The sequence below is a fragment of the Acanthochromis polyacanthus genome, chromosome 2, assembly GCF_021347895.1.
Source record: "Acanthochromis polyacanthus isolate Apoly-LR-REF ecotype Palm Island chromosome 2, KAUST_Apoly_ChrSc, whole genome shotgun sequence".
Lineage (NCBI taxonomy): Eukaryota > Metazoa > Chordata > Actinopteri > Pomacentridae > Acanthochromis > Acanthochromis polyacanthus.
In genome coordinates this window covers 40,859,111-40,875,992 of record NC_067114.1, presented here as the reverse complement: position 1 = coordinate 40,875,992, position 16,882 = coordinate 40,859,111, and the positions used below count along the sequence as shown (strand labels likewise).

At 39.5% G+C, this 16,882-nt stretch overlaps 1 protein-coding gene across 1 annotated transcript in view; it reads right to left on the bottom strand.

Annotated features, from left to right (window-relative positions):
* otog (otogelin) overlaps positions 1-16,882 on the bottom strand; it is a 95,527-nt gene that overhangs the window by 27,349 nt on the left and 51,296 nt on the right. Inside the window, exons 21-32 of the mRNA XM_051944368.1 lie at positions 13,472-13,579; positions 12,699-12,837; positions 11,843-11,977; positions 11,487-11,633; positions 10,693-10,812; positions 10,348-10,464; positions 10,025-10,181; positions 9,119-9,145; positions 8,546-8,722; positions 3,834-4,112; positions 1,151-1,268; positions 629-708 (exon numbers count right to left, since the gene is read on the bottom strand). Of these exons, the coding sequence (XP_051800328.1) occupies positions 629-708; positions 1,151-1,268; positions 3,834-4,112; positions 8,546-8,722; positions 9,119-9,145; positions 10,025-10,181; positions 10,348-10,464; positions 10,693-10,812; positions 11,487-11,633; positions 11,843-11,977; positions 12,699-12,837; positions 13,472-13,579 (1,604 nt within the window). The remainder of the gene's footprint in view (positions 1-628; positions 709-1,150; positions 1,269-3,833; positions 4,113-8,545; positions 8,723-9,118; positions 9,146-10,024; positions 10,182-10,347; positions 10,465-10,692; positions 10,813-11,486; positions 11,634-11,842; positions 11,978-12,698; positions 12,838-13,471; positions 13,580-16,882) is intronic.

The window sequence follows — 16,882 nt, the reverse complement described above, 5'->3', positions numbered from 1 at the left end:
TACCCACTGAGCCATGCCGCCCACTAAAAAAGTAGGTAAAAGGAATCACTGGGTTTCTCGCTTTAATATAAATATCATAATTGGAGCCAACTAATGAACAGCAAACTATTATATTATAATAATCTTTCTTTTAAATATTATGTCAAATACTATTTAGCCCACAGGCAGAATATTGAGTATCACTGGTGCAAAATCTTGACCTGAACATGTTAAATTTCCTGAGATGAATTAAACCTTTGTTTTTATTTTTTTATTTTTTTATTTTACTGAGGAAAATTTCAATTGTTAATCCTTTTTGTCAAAGGAAAGGCACTTAACATCTGTTCTTTTAAATGTTCTACACAATAAAAAGTGACTTGACTTAAACAAGAAACTAACCAAATGTGACAGCTTCAATATTGAATGTAGTGCTTTTAGCAATTCTGTAAGTCATGAAAATATAATTTGGTGAATCTGTTTTCTTCCACATGAGAGAAAAAAAATGAATGAAACAAAATGAAAACAATTGTATGTCACGAGGATATTGCACTGTGGCTTAAATCCTCTTACTTTATGTATCTTATTTGTTATTTCAGGGCACAAGTATTGTTGTTCGCAACACCACTGAAGTGTCCTAAAAGATACTCACAGTCTTCAACGTAGACACACCGACGGGTGACTTCATCCAGGACCATGTGTGGTGGACAGACGGGAAGGCAACCCTCAACTCTGTACAGAAGAAAATAAACAACCATGAAACCACAAACCTGTAGAGCCACAGCATCACTGTGCTTAAATAACAGAAAAAAAAAGAAGAGAAGCAGCTTTTATGAGAGTAGAGATGTTAAGTTTTGTTGACAGGAGACACTAACCACTACGAAAGTGGAAAAAGCTTCTCTCAGGTTGTGAAAAACTTAGCTTATAAATGAATCAGAGCTGAATCCACTTTCAAAACAAACAATTTGAAATGAAGTCTCTGTCATCTCTATGTCTTTCATTCACTAAAATCTCATTATTTATTTGGCTCTCTCACATCAGAAGTGGAAGATATTTATTGTTTGGTTAACAGCAATTTCAGACTTTTTACTTCAGGACTTGTTCCAAAGTGCAGCAGGGACTGACAGTAAACTGGAGCTGTGCTGAGAGTGAAGGGAAAGGTCAGAGGTCTCACTGTGGGATGGTGACGCAGGCCTCAGCCGACGGGTCGCTGCAGGTCTTGAAACACGGACTGATGCAGGAGTCGTACCTCCACTGACACCGAGGACCCGGCGGGGTGTCTGAGCTGGGGCCTGATCAAAAACACACGACATGTAACTGTTGTACTCCAAGATCACAAAAAAACACTGTGCACCGTTTTAATTAAACTCTCTGAGGAAGAAGTCCGTCTTTGCAAAGTTTGTGTTCACAAGGAAGCATCATGTGGATGTGATTTCAGATTTAAAACTGAACAAGTACTATTGTTCTGGTCTTAGGAGTACAATAAAATCCAATAGGTGTGTTGGATTTATTTGCATCACAGCTTACTGACTAGAATGTGTTTATAAATGCACTGAAAGTCCTCCACATTTACCCTTCAGTTGCTTTAAAGTCAGTAAAAAAGCTCTTCCATCACATGTACCATTGTCATTTCTACTTGTTTAAATGCTTTACTAAAGTAAACTTTGATAGAAATAGAAAAAAAACACCTAAAGTTGAGTTTTTCTGGTAACATTATATTATCAACAAATATACTGTATATACGCAACAACCGGTCCATCTGTGCTAGCGGCGGGGTCAGGAGTATAGATATGAAATAAAAAAATCACTCTGATGTAGCGTCTAACAACAGGAAACAATATAAAGGAAATGTACGTTATAAAGACACATATCGTATTACTAATCTAGACTGTCTTAGAGGATCCACAAACATTTTCACAGAGCAGTAACGTGATGAAACACACATATGTCTGGACCTCATGTCTTGCTCAGAATGTGTTTGGTATTCACTTCTGTCAGCAGGAAATTCAATCTGCCACTGGCTGTTATGCCTTTTCCATTCAGCAAAACAAATGCTGCTATATTTTTAGCATCGGTGATTAGCCCAACCGCTCTGTCAGCAGAGAATACAGCCAGAGGAGCCGCTAGTCTTGACCTCTGACCCCGGAGGGAAGCGCTGATGACCGGCTAAATCCTGAATCCTCACTGACGCCTGAGTTAAACAGATATTTTGTGAGCCAAAATGCTTAAAGGTGTCTTTTACTGGCGACATTTATGATCAGGTTAAATTCTTTAATCAACAAGCACACTGAACTTATCAAAGAAAAACCTGCTATACTTGTAGTTAGGACTGCTGTAAAAGATAAGAGTGATACTGCAGAGTGGAAAGTGTCTCACAGTTAGGACTTGTCTTTTACGTGTGAGAAACAAATTTGTAAACTGCTGGAGAAGCACCCGATTAGCATGTTACCTTCCCATTAAATAGCCGTTATCAGGTACCATCATGCCACTAGACTTGAAATAAGTGCCCCACTGCAAGTACAAGTAGACCAGAGGGTTATTATCATCCATTGTTATCGCTGATCAACATGAAGCTCACATAAGAAGCAGAGATGCCATGAGGGAGAGCTGCAACTGGAAATAATTCTATGGAGAGTTCAGGAACACCAAACACCAAATAATTTGCTTTATAGCAGCCAAATCAAGAAATCAAGCCTATCGTGTTGTATTTTGCATAGTAGATTCAAAATATTTGGGGAAAAAAAGAAACACTTTTCAACCGTATTTTGGGGCAAAGTCACAAGCAGTCTTTGTCAGTTTTGACTGGTGCTTCTTGACATGAAGTTTTTATTTCCCAGTGACGGTAGAAATTACAATTACGGCTGACTTTCCCTTTATTTAAACACGGGCCTGTTCCTACTAGCACAAAATAACTGTTTGGGGATGTTACCAGGATAGCTGCTGAGTTGTAAAACTGAGGAACAAGTGCAGGTAAAATCTCCAGTAGAAAATGGAGTCTCATAGCTCGTGGTTAATGTAGTAAAAATGACTTATTGTAACCCAAACCATGATCATTTTGTAAGTGAGCAGTTTTGGCGTCTAAACCAAACAAGCTGAAAAACAAGAGTGAAAACAAAGCTTAAGTGAAGAATTTACATGAAAATAACGGATCAAAATGGAAGTTTAACTCTAGTCTCTGAGATGAAAACTACGCCAGCATCCTTCCAACAACCTGATGCAGACTTTTGTTTCTCTTTATTAGTTAAAAAACACTCCTATATGTTGCTTCAGCATCATTAAATGAGGTGATAACTGTTACTGAGGTGAAGGCCACCAACTGGCGACATGTATGTCTGTAACAAAAACTGAAAACAGCCATTTAGCGGACTGACAAAATCCAAAACAGGTGTGAAAATAATTTCACATTTGTTCAGCTTAGAAACTGCTGCCTTGAAGACATGAATCTACCGACGTTTGGTTTAGTTATTACAGTATTTAAGAAAAGCAGCACGTTTCCATCGTATCAGATTTCTTTTTAAGTCTCCATGGACTATCAACTCTCAGGTAATTAATGCTGGGTAATCTAATTTAGGTGTTCTCTTTCTTCAAAAACATATTTTAAAAATAATGATTCTACTCTTTACTTCAAGTCAGAAAGAGCTTAAGCTGGAATAATTTGTCTTTATGTTTATAAAGTGGTCTGTAAATATTAAACATTTAAAGATGTCAACAAAACTGTCATATCAATATTGAATTAACAAAAGGAGGAGTCCTGTGTGATGGTTTACACAGCATGAAGAATGTAAAACACTAAAATGACCGTTGGTGAATGTTGTGCGATGAGTTTGTGCACGTTGGTCATATTCAGAGCAGCTGACCTGTCAGTCTGAACAGCGTGGCTTTGCGAAAACTGTCGGTGTGCCTGTATTTGAGCAGGTGGAGGCGAGGCAGCGTGGCGTGCAGGAAGAAGCCGGGTTTGGTCTGGGACTCCAGCGAGTCGTAGCCCGCGATCCAGGTGTTCCTGTGGAGGACGAAGGTGGCGCCGTCCCAGAAGGCCTCTCTGTCCTCCCACTTGGCCAGCCTCACCTGGCCGCTGGCGCTCACGTACAGGAAGTAGTTCGGTCTGTCGGCCGCCTCAAAGGAAACCCGCGAAGAATCTGAGGAAGAAAACTGAATAAGTACAAGATGCAGATACAGGGCGAACAATAAGAGAAGAAACAGAAGAACCAAACATTATGCAACATGATGATGGTAGCAGAACTGATCGATTTATGTTCAAGGGTCTCCTACCATCTCTGTGTATCAAAACGACATATTTACATATTTATACTCTTCATATTGTAAGTTTTTGAGTAATCCAGCCACAAATGTTTGCTGGAAAAGGATTATAATAAAATATAATAAAACAGAAAGCCACAAAGAAAAGCAGCAGAATTGAGGAGGGCAGTTCTGTAAATAAACTTTTCACAAAACACAGATTAATATTAAGAAGTGTTGATTAGTGCAGCTTTATTTAAGATTGTAGTTAATGTATTTGAACCTTTCCTTCTGCTACACCTGGCTATTACATGCCACCAACTATTTACAAGCAAAGCTGAATTATAGCATTCTCTTTATTTTAAAAGGAACAGCCAGTGAAAACTACAGTAAAAATTCTATAATAAGATAAGAAAGTTAACTAATGAAGAACAATATTAAATGCTGTACTGACAGGTTTAATTAGTTTTGTCTCCAGGATGTGAATACTTACATTTAAACTAGTTGTAAACTGACTGATAATAGACCAGAAATATTTTTTGGTCTTGGCATATCAGTCGTTTTGAGTTAAGGGTCTGTCAAAACATAACTCAGTCTTAAATAATTATATCTGTTTCTTGTTATTTAGTTTACATTTTGTACTCATGCAATTTAATCATCATTTTTATTTTATTTGAATTTTTTTAGACAGTAGATACATCCACTTAGATACTTTGTGTTTTATACTTGTTTTAAAATGCATTTCTATTTAATGACTAACCTCTCTAAAATTGTGTAAATTTCACCAGCCTTTATTTACTGTACTATAAATTATTTCCTCAGGGATGAATCAAGTTGATCTTATCTTATATGTGTGTGATTTGTGATTGTAACTGCTACAGAGGCAGTTCATTACTCCCATGGGGATGATAAAGTATGTCACACCATAATGCACGGCCGCATTTTTCTTTGCCCTTCTTAGTTAAAGGTTCAAAACCTGTCAGAACTCCTCTTGAAAAGGATCCAGGGTGCAGCAGTATCGCAGCTCACATGCAGTCGTCAGTGAGACCAGCTTGTTCCAGTCTTGGCTTGCTGACCAGCCTGCAGCTCGGGTTGCTATATTAGCATTTGGCAATCTGATCTCTGGACCCGTCTGCCACTGAAAGTCAATGAGAGTCCATCTCCACCATCAGTGTTTTCACCGAGGCGCTCAAATCATTCCAAACACCGTCGCTACAAAGGAAACAGTGGAAGAGGAGAATGCCGGCTGGCTGGCTGGCTTTTATTCGCAGCTGAAGGAGCTTTTCTCTGAAACTCTGATTCTCCGATTAGCTGGAGGTGAAAAGATGAGCAGCCAGAAAACAGCAGGAATCTGCTGGATGATGCTGCTCAGGAATCCTGCCCTCATCAGGAAATAAGATTCAAACCATCCTTTAAACACCAGAAGCAGCATTGATCATTTTCTAAAACACTGATTTTTCTTTATTAACAAGGGATCAAATCTGTGTTTGGTGAAAGAGGTGATGTGTAGCTCACAGAGTAGCATGAGACCTGTGTAGTTTCTCAGTTCCACCGAGCATTTTAGCATCTTTTTAGCTCATGGACAGACAAGGTTAGTAATATCTTGCAGCAGAGGAGTCAGTTATTTGGTGAAGACTGAGTTGAAAACAGTATTTTACCTATAATCGTGAGATAAGCAGAGACACGACTCCACAAAAATGAGCTTTCTCTGCTGGATGTGTAATCATAAGTCGGGCTGTAGTATGCAGGTCTACTGTTGGATTGGCTAGCTGATCAACCCGGTCTCACAAGGATTTGTGAAACTGTCACGTAAATTAATCTATGGTTTTGTGCGCACCAACACGATTTTCTCATGTTTTTCGTGGTGCACACAATGAAATTCAAACCAATGTATTTCAAGCGGAGGATATTTCGTGTCACTCAGGAAGTTTGGGACAACCACAACTCTTCCTAGACCTGGCCGTCCAGCCAAATGAGCAATCGTGGGAGAAAAGCCTTGGTGAGAGAGGTAAAGAAGAACCCAAAGATCACTGTGGCTGAGCTCCAGAGATGCAGTCGGGAGATAGGAGAAAGTTCCACAAAGTCAACTATCACTGCAGCCCTCCACCAGTCGGGGCTTTATGGCAGAGTGGCCCGACGGAAGCCTTTCCTCAGTGCAAGACACATGAAAGCCTGCATAGAGTTTGAAAAAACACATGAAGGACTCCCAGACTATGAGAAATAAGATTCTCTGGTCTGATGAGACTCAGATTGAACTTTTTGGTGTTAATTCTAAGCGGTATGTGTGGAGAAAACCAGGCACTGCTCATCACCTGCCCAATACAATCCCTACAGTGAAACATGGTGGTGGGAGCATCATGTTGTGGGGGTGTTTTTCAGCTGCAGGGACAGGACGACTGGTTGCAATTTAAGGAAGGATGAATGCGGCCAAGTACAGAGATATCCTGGAGGAAAACCTCTTCCAGAGTGCTCAGGACCTCAGACTGGGCCGAAGGTTCACCTTTCAACAGGACAATGACCCTAAGCACACAGCTAAAATAACAAAGGAGTGGCTTCACAACAACTCTGTGACCGTTCTTGACTGGCCCAGCCAGAGCCCTGACCTAAACCCAATTGAGCATCTCTGGAGAGACCTCAAAATGTCTGTCCACCAACGTTCACCATCCAACCTGACAGAACTGGAGAGGATCTGCAAGGAAGAATGGCAGAGGATCCCCAAATCCAGGTGTGAAAAACTTGTTGCGTCATTCCCAAGAAGACTCATGGCTGTACTAGCTGAAAAGGGTGCTTCTACTCAATACTGAGCACAGGGTCTGAATACTTCTGACCATGTGATATTTCAGTTTTTCTTTTTTAATAAATTTGCAAAAATTCTACATTTCTGTTTTTTTCTGTCAAGATGGGGTGCTGAGTGTACATTAATGAGAAATAAAATGAACTTTTTTGATTTTGGCAAATGGCTGCAATGACACAGAGAGTGAAACATTTCAAGGGGTCTGAATACTTTCCATACCCACTGTATGTAATTGGTAAATTTTAAAATATTTAAACCGATGGGTCATCTGTGGTGTTTTACAGCAAATGTGGAAAAAAACAAACAGAATTGTAATGAAAAAGAGAAGCTGAGAGCGTAGTTTGTCAGTCAATTATAGTTTCTCCTATAGTCAACTATAACAATTTTAAAAGGTGCTAATAATTAAATTAGGTGGTTTTACCTTATTCCAGACAAGCAAGAAGAGAAAGTCTCAGACAGAAGGCCAGTGTAAATGACCGGAGGTCCACAAGACTTACAACATAGACTCCACTATTTGCCTACTGTTTCTTGTTTTTTCCAAAGTAAAAGACCGTCATTCCCATCCAGATAGTTTTAGCTGAGTAACCAGACTTTATCTACAGATGGGACTGACAAGAAAACATTCACTTGAGCTGTTACTGGAAGATCTATTTTACCATTACGATAAGAAGACTTGTCTTTAAATAGTGACCTACTGGTTGATACTGGCTACAGTTAAGTTGCCTGGAGCCCCAAATACTTGATATTCTGCTGACAGGAAAGCATATCTCTGTGGTATCGATACAACGATCAAACTTTCCCAAACCCCACTACAGAAGTTTCCTTTCATGCACAGATGCTACTGTATCCTGCATTAGTAAAGTGGACACTTCTTTTTTTTCTGCAGTGACACGAAATGAGTGTAAAATAAAACGATAAAGCTTCTCAGCCAACCACAAGTTTCCCACACTCAGTCTGACACCAAATTCAGGGATGTTTCCATGATCCTTAAGGTCCAGGTAAAGGAAAGTCCTGCACACTGCTCTGGTAATTAATTATGGATTCCTAATTATCTGTGATTAGCAGTATGTTTTGGGAAATAAAATTTTAGAAGGAATTGAAACTGCCAAAAATAAGAAATAAATAGAAAAGAAAGGCTTCCTTTCTGGTGCATATGGACAAAAAATAATCTTTATTTGCAGAATTTCACAGTAGAGGGAAAACAAGAAACGCATCAGAGCTTCATATTTTAATGAATACAGTCTATTTCCACTAAAGGGTTTTTCTCAGGAAAAGAGCTCAAGAAATCTTAACTAGCTTTTAAGGCAGTTTGCAAAGTATACAGAACTTCTGAGGGGCATTTTTAAAAATGCTTGTGCTTTTTCTCATTCTTAGATTAGCAGATGTGGTGTCTGGCTGCTGAAAACTTAAAATAAAATCTTTTCTGGACCAGAAATAAAGAACAGCACTGCAGAAAGATGATGTAAGAGCAGCACAGAAGAAGTCAACCTCAGGTCTTGTAGTTGAAGGAACACTTCTCTGCAGTTTTGATGAACTCACCGTGTGGTCGAGCTCTGCTGAGGCCCGGCGTCATCATGAACTGAGAGAGGATGCCGGAGGCGGCGGTTGAGCTGATGTTGCTTCGCTGCAGGAACACGGAGCCGCCGGACCTGCTGGCCGCCAACAGCGCCGTCCGATCCCTGAAGGCAAAGAGCCTGAAGGGACCTTTACCCAGAACTGCAGACAGGTGGCCACGTTACGAATGCTCTAAAACATTAAACGTTCCACCAGCTACAGATGACCGTTTTCCAAATCACACTACTTGGTTTTGGATTGCTTTTTCCTGCAGTTCCATGTAGCAGCTGGTTTTCATTAGTTTCTATATGATATGAAAGTGAGTAATCAGACTCCAGAAACTTGCTTGAGTAGTGTAATCCTTTATGCACCAAATGTGTTTCTAGAGAGACAATTTTAAACAGTTTTCTATTAAATCTTTCCTCACAGTGGTGGACACAAAGCTGCACGAACTGTTTCTGAACATTCTGAACCACAAGAAGTTTTAATATTTCTTTTGCTTCTGTGTTTTTTAAAAATTCTAATAGTATGATGTAGGAGTGGAGAGGTTTGTTTTACCTTTGTTGAAGAATTCACAATCATACGCTGCAGAGAGAAGAAGACAGACCGTTGTCAGTAACAGGACGAGCAATAATATTAATAATACAGATCACAAATCTCTCAGTACAGTAAGTCACTACAAATGGTATCACAATAAAAATGTATGACCGTCACTTTTAATGAGGCATATTCCGCTTTACAAATGTTGTGTAAACTCTAACTGAAGGCTTTATAATAATTATAATTTATTATTGCTTTGTAGCAGAAGTTGACAAACAGCGGCCTGTGGTCCAAATCTGGAACCTCCAACAAAAATATTTGGCACAACAACAAAAACTTAGGTTTTAACTGTTAAAGTTTGCATCCTCATTTTTACATCATTAAATTACAGTAGGTCCTAATTCACATACAAGGATTATGCAAATGAAAAAAGTCTTTTTAGTGTCAGTTAATAGTCAGTAATCTGCATCTAATATACGAGTTGGCAGCACTTTAAATGATTAATTGTGTAATTGATGAACTGCTAATATATTGTGTCATTCAACAATAGTTTATCTGTCTGTACATAACATTTGTGAGCTATGGGATACCTTGAATTTCCCGATGGGGATGAATAAAATATCTGTCTGTATCGGCATGTTATTGCTGCTGCAGCTGTCAGTCTTTACTTGTTATTTAACAGCTACATGTCAATTGAATGCAGTAATTCAAGAAAGATTATTCAAAAAAGCAGTTTTTTACTGCAATAAATAAAACACGTGCCTTCATCTCCACTGCAACTACAACACTATTCTGTGCCAAACGAACACTGCTGACCTCAGCCTTACAGATTGCCAATGTCATTTTTTTGAGAAGTTCAGACTTTTACAATATTAGATGGAAATAAATCAGATTTTTGGCTCCGTGTGCTTTGTTCTGACTTACGGCACATTGAAGGGGAGCGCCAGTCCACCGGGACGCCCTGATGGCAGCAGCGCTGAGCGTATGCCGCCACGCTGGTGCAGAAACACTCACAATCACCTCCACGGCTGCAGGCACATGTGTCTGCCAGACAGTTCATGTAGAACCAGGTAACATCCACCTGAGTGTAGAGACAAGAAAGCAGATTGGTGATTAAAACATAAAAGTAACAAGTGAACCGGACTAAGTCTGTGGCACTGACAGGAAAGCAGCTGAGTAAATCTATTTGTTTTTAGTGCATCTGAAAGTCCAAGCAGCAGGACGGAGGGTGTTGTTCTGTTACTCACCACTGGGTGGCAGGCCTGGAAGACCTCGCTGAGCAGGACGGCACACTGACGCTTTGCAAAAGGTTCTCTGAGTGGACTGAGGCTGCAGGGGTGTCTGATATCTGGACTGTTCACACACTGAGGACACACAGATGGACACAGATGTGGTAAATTTTATCAGAAAAAAGTAAGGTCTGCTTGAACAAATTATGAATTATTAAATGGAACTACTAAATGATTCATGTGATTAACAGGATAAAAAACTGACCCATGTTATCAGGATTTTTTTGTGCAGGTAAAACTCAGATTTTTAAAACCACTTAGAAACACAGCTCTTGTTGGTGATACATGTGATGTTTTACTGACTTCTGTTGCTGTCCAGCTGTTTCCAAACTCCTGTGGCGTTGGGGAGTCGATGTTGTCGGGTGTTCGCATCTCGTTCACCGTCTTCAGGTCGAAGTTTCCACACAGTCCGCTCAGCTTCCCCTGAACACATCATCAACACCTCATATGTTGACAATATCCTCCTCTTCATATCACAGTTTGGGACTGACAGCCACATAAATCTGTTTATTGCTTGGAATCTGCTCTGACAGTGTAACTGAACAAAATAGATTTAAATACTAACAATTCAGCAATTTTGCAATACAGCATCTGACCACTGATGGCAGCACTTAAGCACATTACTGCTCAATTTAGTGAGCAAAGAAGAACTATTTTATGAAGAGAGGCTCTCAACAGACAGTTATGACCTATAAGAACTTATTTATGTGAGTATTCATCAGTTGGGAGAATTTGTTCAGTTTGAAGAAGTCACAAAGTAACTGTTCAGCTAAACTTTTAAATCAGTAAATTCTAAAATTGTTTGGAAAATATCTACTGAGATATAAATAAAAGGGGAGCTGGACTGGAAACAGTTTTGTTGATTCCAAAGTCAAGAATAAACTGTGAAGCTCACCTTCATGTTATTTACACTCTTGCAGGAAAAACAAGAAGCAAGATGGCTCATGGGAAATGTAGTCTTAATGTAAAGAAACACAATTGCAACCTCAACTGGCCTCACAGTGGTTTAATATTCATCATGTGTGGAGTCGGCCTCTAGAGGGGCGTCAGGTAAAATCACAGCTGAGTCAGAAAAAGGCCCTGAACCAGTGTCCTACCTGCCAGCGAGGTCCAACCTGGATGTGGACGGTGGTCTTGCGGTCCCAGAGGATGGTGACATCTTCATCTGGGAAATGAATGACTGTGAAGTATCCAGCTGGCCAGATGAACATCCTCTGCTTCCTGTCGATCACACTGGACGGATTCTACACAGGAAAAAGGGAAGATTCTCAAGTCCTAAGCGACTTATGATTGCCATGATCAACTAATAAAACTAAATGTCAAATTCCAGCGACGCTTATTGTAAATTTAAGTATTTTTTTATGTATTTTATGAGACTGTGCAACAAACCTGGTGCTGGATTCCTGCCTCGCTCTTTAACAAGCGTATAAAATCGATTAAAAGTGACTCTTACTGGCTTCCCGGTGTCGTCATCAAACACGACGAAGGATCTGCCGATGTTGATCAGCAGCGATTTCCTGCAGATGACTCCACTGTCGAAGCAGTCGACGTTCTCAGCTGTAACACTGAGCATCACATCTGCGCTGCTCTGTGGAGGAAAGAGAACAGGATCCAGATCATACAACTGCAGATGTAGAAATGCTAGTGAGAACTACACACAATGCAGCTTACAGTACATACAGTGTTTGTTCACTCATTGATTTTTCTGTTAAACTGTAAAATCACTTGAATAATGGGACAAATGGTGCAAATTCAGGCCCATTTTTCATTTAAGGAGAGCAAAGTTATGGTTTTTCCATCACATTTATCATCATAAAGTCATATTTTCACCAACTGGAAAACCAAGAACAAAAAAATCTTGTATTTTTGGATCATAAAATATAATCACCAACAATCTCAGTCTGCCAACCCACACAGGAGTCTGATTGGGTACAAGGGTGAAAAAGCTGACAATTATTGACTGAAAATATAACATATTATATGAAAACATAGGTAAATTAGATTTTTATTTTGCCATATCCATTTCTATTTTCTAATGTGATACTTGCATTAGAAAATGAAGTGAATAAATTGGCAGTAGAGGGTAGGTTAAGCAATGCTTTAATAAACAGAGTAGAAGAAGCCGGAAACAGGACTATTTTTAGCAAAAAGAAAACTGGCCTTGCTTACTAGAAACTGATGTTGATTTTCAATAAAAAAGGATAAATACCGTACCCAAAAATGATCCAAAAACACGCACAGGCGATCAGTTAACAAAAACCACAGCTTTGGTTGTTTTTTTTTTACCACAAGTAAATACTTTCAGTTACCTTCACAAGATAGACTTTGCATGCACCAACGTAGTCAAACAGCAGTCCATCAAACGTCCTGTAGTGTCGATCGCCGTAGGCCGTGCACATGGACGGACACGGACGAAACACACACTGGAACGTCCCGTGCTGGCAAACGCTACAAAGACGGCAAAGCTTCAGTGATTCAGCATCAACTTGTTCCCACTTAGCGCGAGGATATTTTTTTCGCGTCTAATGGCCTGCTTTTGTGGGCAGCCTCAGGTTTACAGCAGGCAGAAAAGTGGCCAGTGAATTGTCAAAGGCTGAATCACGGCTCATTGCGCTATTAGGCTGTCATCTACGTCTTCTTCTCTGGCTACGGCTCCAAGAAGAAATGGAAGGATGGGAGAATGACTGAGATCACTGGGAGAGTGTTTCCTTTCACCTGATGAACAGTCTGAAGCAGAGGGAATCAAAGAGTCATACAAGGGCCCGCTCTGTTTTCAAGGCCTTTTTTTCCTGCCCTGTGATAACAGAGAATTATGGATATCAGGTGGCCACTTTCGATGCTCTGACAACCTCAGGACTCTCAGGCTCAATCTGACTTTGAAAAATTAGCGATGCTGTAGGAGATTTGTCTTATTTCTGACAGATATTGTTGGCAGATAGTTGGTGAGGGCGAGACAAATTTGTATGTCATGAAAAAATAGATCCCCAGAAGAAAAGAAGGAAAGCTGATATGCAAAAATCAAGCAGAAACACAGACATTTCTATTTTAACTTTCTATAAAAGCTGTATCTGTGTGAACGTACCACTGGTGGCAGGGGGAGGACACCCTGTCGCCGGGATAATACTCTTTTCCTTTCCACAGACAAGGGCAGGCGTCGGGTTCAAAGCACTCGTCTCCATGTTTCAACAAGCTGAAGGAAAACACAGATTTGTTAGAATATTTTAAAGCCTAGTATTTACTGAAAATGGAGCTTGGATGTTAAGATTTCAGAGATAAACACACTGGAATGAAACACTTATAAAATTTCTTGGGTTAGATGTACCAATGAGCAAGTTCCTTAGTCAGTTTTCTTGATTTTGTCCACCAAAAATACAAGATTTATCAATTCATTACACCAAGATGTCTAAAATACAACACCGCTGTAACAAGAGAACCACAGTGTGATCTGTTAGCAGTGACAGCATCATCCAACACAGAAAGAGAACAGTGTGTACTGGACAAGAGATTTAGTTTCTCCTAGTTGGAAAACTTATCTAAAAATCACAAAGGCACTAAACAATCCATTGTCAGTTTTATGAATGGAAACAAACATGTGGTGAACATGATTTACCAAAGCAGTCTGACCCGTTGGAGGGTTTTATGTAACACATTCATCATGTGGGAGCAAATAGAAAGCCCAAAAGTCTGTTGTAATATGCAACAAACCATTACAACAACATCTCATTAAAAGACTGTCTTTTTGAGAGAAATGATTGGTTCAGTTAAAGTTATGCAGACATACAGTCAGGAGAGTGACTTTGGCAGAAGAACAATTGAGATCCTTGACTTTAGGTAAAGCACCAATACAACCATGTCAAGATACAGATACATGAAAATTCTACTTGCGTACAAGTACATAGCAGCAAAATATAGTTAAAATACTGCAGTAAAAGTCCTAGTTTGGTCTCAGATATTTGATTACCGTTTGAAAATTTGGGCTCACCTAGAAACGTCCTTATTTTTGAAAGAAAAGTATTTTTTTTCAGTGAAGATAATATTAAATTAATCAGACATACAGTCTAGACATTGTTAATGTGGTAAATGACTATTCTAGCTGGAAACAGCTGATTTTTAATGGAATATCTCCATAGGGGTACAGAGGAACATTTCCAGCAACCATCTCTACTGTGTTCTAATGCTACATTGTGTTAGCTAATGGTGTTGAAAGGCTCATTGATGACTACAAAACCTTTGTGCAGTTATGTTAGCACATGAATAAAAGTGTGAGTTTTCATGGAAAACATGAAATTGCCTGGGCAAACCCAAACTGTTGAACAGTAGTGTATGTGACAGCTTTGGATGATTAACAGTGTGTGAGCAGGTTACTGTTTAAGGTTGAACTATTTCATATTCAGTTTTATTTACAAGGACACCAGATAAATCAAATTCCTGATCAACAAATCCGCTTTCAGTCTTTATCTGATCTTTGATTTTCACTGAGACATTAGATTATTTGAAGAAAATGAAACGATGTGAGACGTTTAAAGGGAAAATCACTATTTGGTATAACCGTTAACAACTCCTAGACATGGAAATGTGAACTTGAATACACACTGATTTTGGAAAAAGCAGAAAAGGTTCTTTCTATAACCATGTGATGTATTCTAAACACTTGCCAAACAATCCATTGTGTCAAATCTTCACTCTAAAAGCAGCTAAATATATCAGATAAATGCAGTAAAGTAGAAAGTACAGCATTTCCAAAAAAATGTAGCCAAGCAGAAGAATAAAGTAGCATGAAATTGAAATGCTCAAGTGCAAATACCTAAAATTGCATTAAAGTACAGTACTTGAATAAATGTATTTTCCACCCCTGATGATGTTAAAAGCAGTTTTTCAAATCATTATGTCTGATGAACAGAATCCAAAAGTACGATGTAAATCCTCAGATTCACGAGGCTGAAACTAGAGGAAGTTTTTCATTTTTGCATGATAATAAACATCACATTAACATTGTTTCTGATCAATTTTCTGTTGATTAAAAAATGTCTTGCCACAATTAATACACGGTCAGTATTTCTATTTCATGAAGCCCCAAGCTTCCTAGGATCTCAACCAAGAGCTGGCAAACCCTAGCAAGATAGAGTTCAAAAAATGCAGAAATTAATCATGTCTGGAACGATGGCAAAGGTTTTTCTGATCGAAAAAATTACAAATTACTACAAATTGTGATTTACAGTTGCCAACAGGATGTCTTTTCTGGATATCCACCTGAAAATCTGAGACGTAAAGCCAGTCAGAGAGACACACCTGGATGATTTGTTGAATGAAATCCTCAATAGGACGATGACAGAGCTGCATAACTCACTGCTCTCTAATTCAAAGTGATAGTTCTCATTATTCAGAACTGTGGCTAACAGCATGCTATCAAGTTATAACATAATGATCATTTGGAGCTCATGTGTTCATCTCCAACTTAAATTCTGCCAATTCTGCAAATGCCAACGGAGTGACAGAGGCAGAGCCAAAGCAGAGAGATGCCAGGAAATGAGAGTTAGTTGGGCGACAGTGGATGAAAAGCGGTAACACTCGTTAGCTACATGAGAAAACGAGACAATTAGGATTCTCAGAGATAGAGAGAGAAACAGGCTTTGTCTGCATCCCTCATTTGCTTTCCCACTCTGCAAGACGAAGCTGATAAGTATCTTGTAATATCCAGGGTTGAGCTATATCCACTGGCGAGGCCGCGGACAATGAAGTGACATACTGAATGGTCCCGCCACAAACCTCAGGTTCATCTGAGTAGAGTTACAGCACAGATAAAACGGTGTTAACAGCTTCCTTTATCCACCCGCCAAGCTGCCGTATCAATTACTCTGATCAAAGATCCTAAAATCATTCATTCTCCTGACCTACGAGCACATTATGAATAAATCCTCATAACCACGGCCCTCATTTTGAATTCATTTCTATCGGATGATGTAAAAGTGACTGAGGAAGGTGTAGCTGTATAGCGTGACGACATCCGAGCCGATGCCTCGACTGCAGTCTGTGATGTTTCTGGTGTCATGCCAGTTTCTGTACAACCATCGCAGATTCACAGGTTTAAAATCAGCACATACCGTTGATAACGTTCATTGTCGTCAGTAACAGTTTGTGTGAATGTTATGAACGTCAGGCTTGATAAATTATGCATTATTTTCACACAAAAGCTGTTAAATAGGAGAGTAAATAAGCAGCTGTGGGCAAAAAACAATGTGGCACCAATGTTCTTGATATTACAAACATGTCCAAACATGCAAACACTGCAGAAATATCACGCAATTAGCATTTCACAGTGAAATACATTCTACACTGATCAGGCATAACATTATGACCACCTGTTTGGTATTGTGCTGGTCCCCCTTATGTGGTCAAAAATGCTCTGAACCATTGGGCCTGGACCAGAGGACCTTTTATGGTGTCCTATGAGGTCTGGAACCAGGACATTGGCCGTGGATCCGTTGGGTACTCT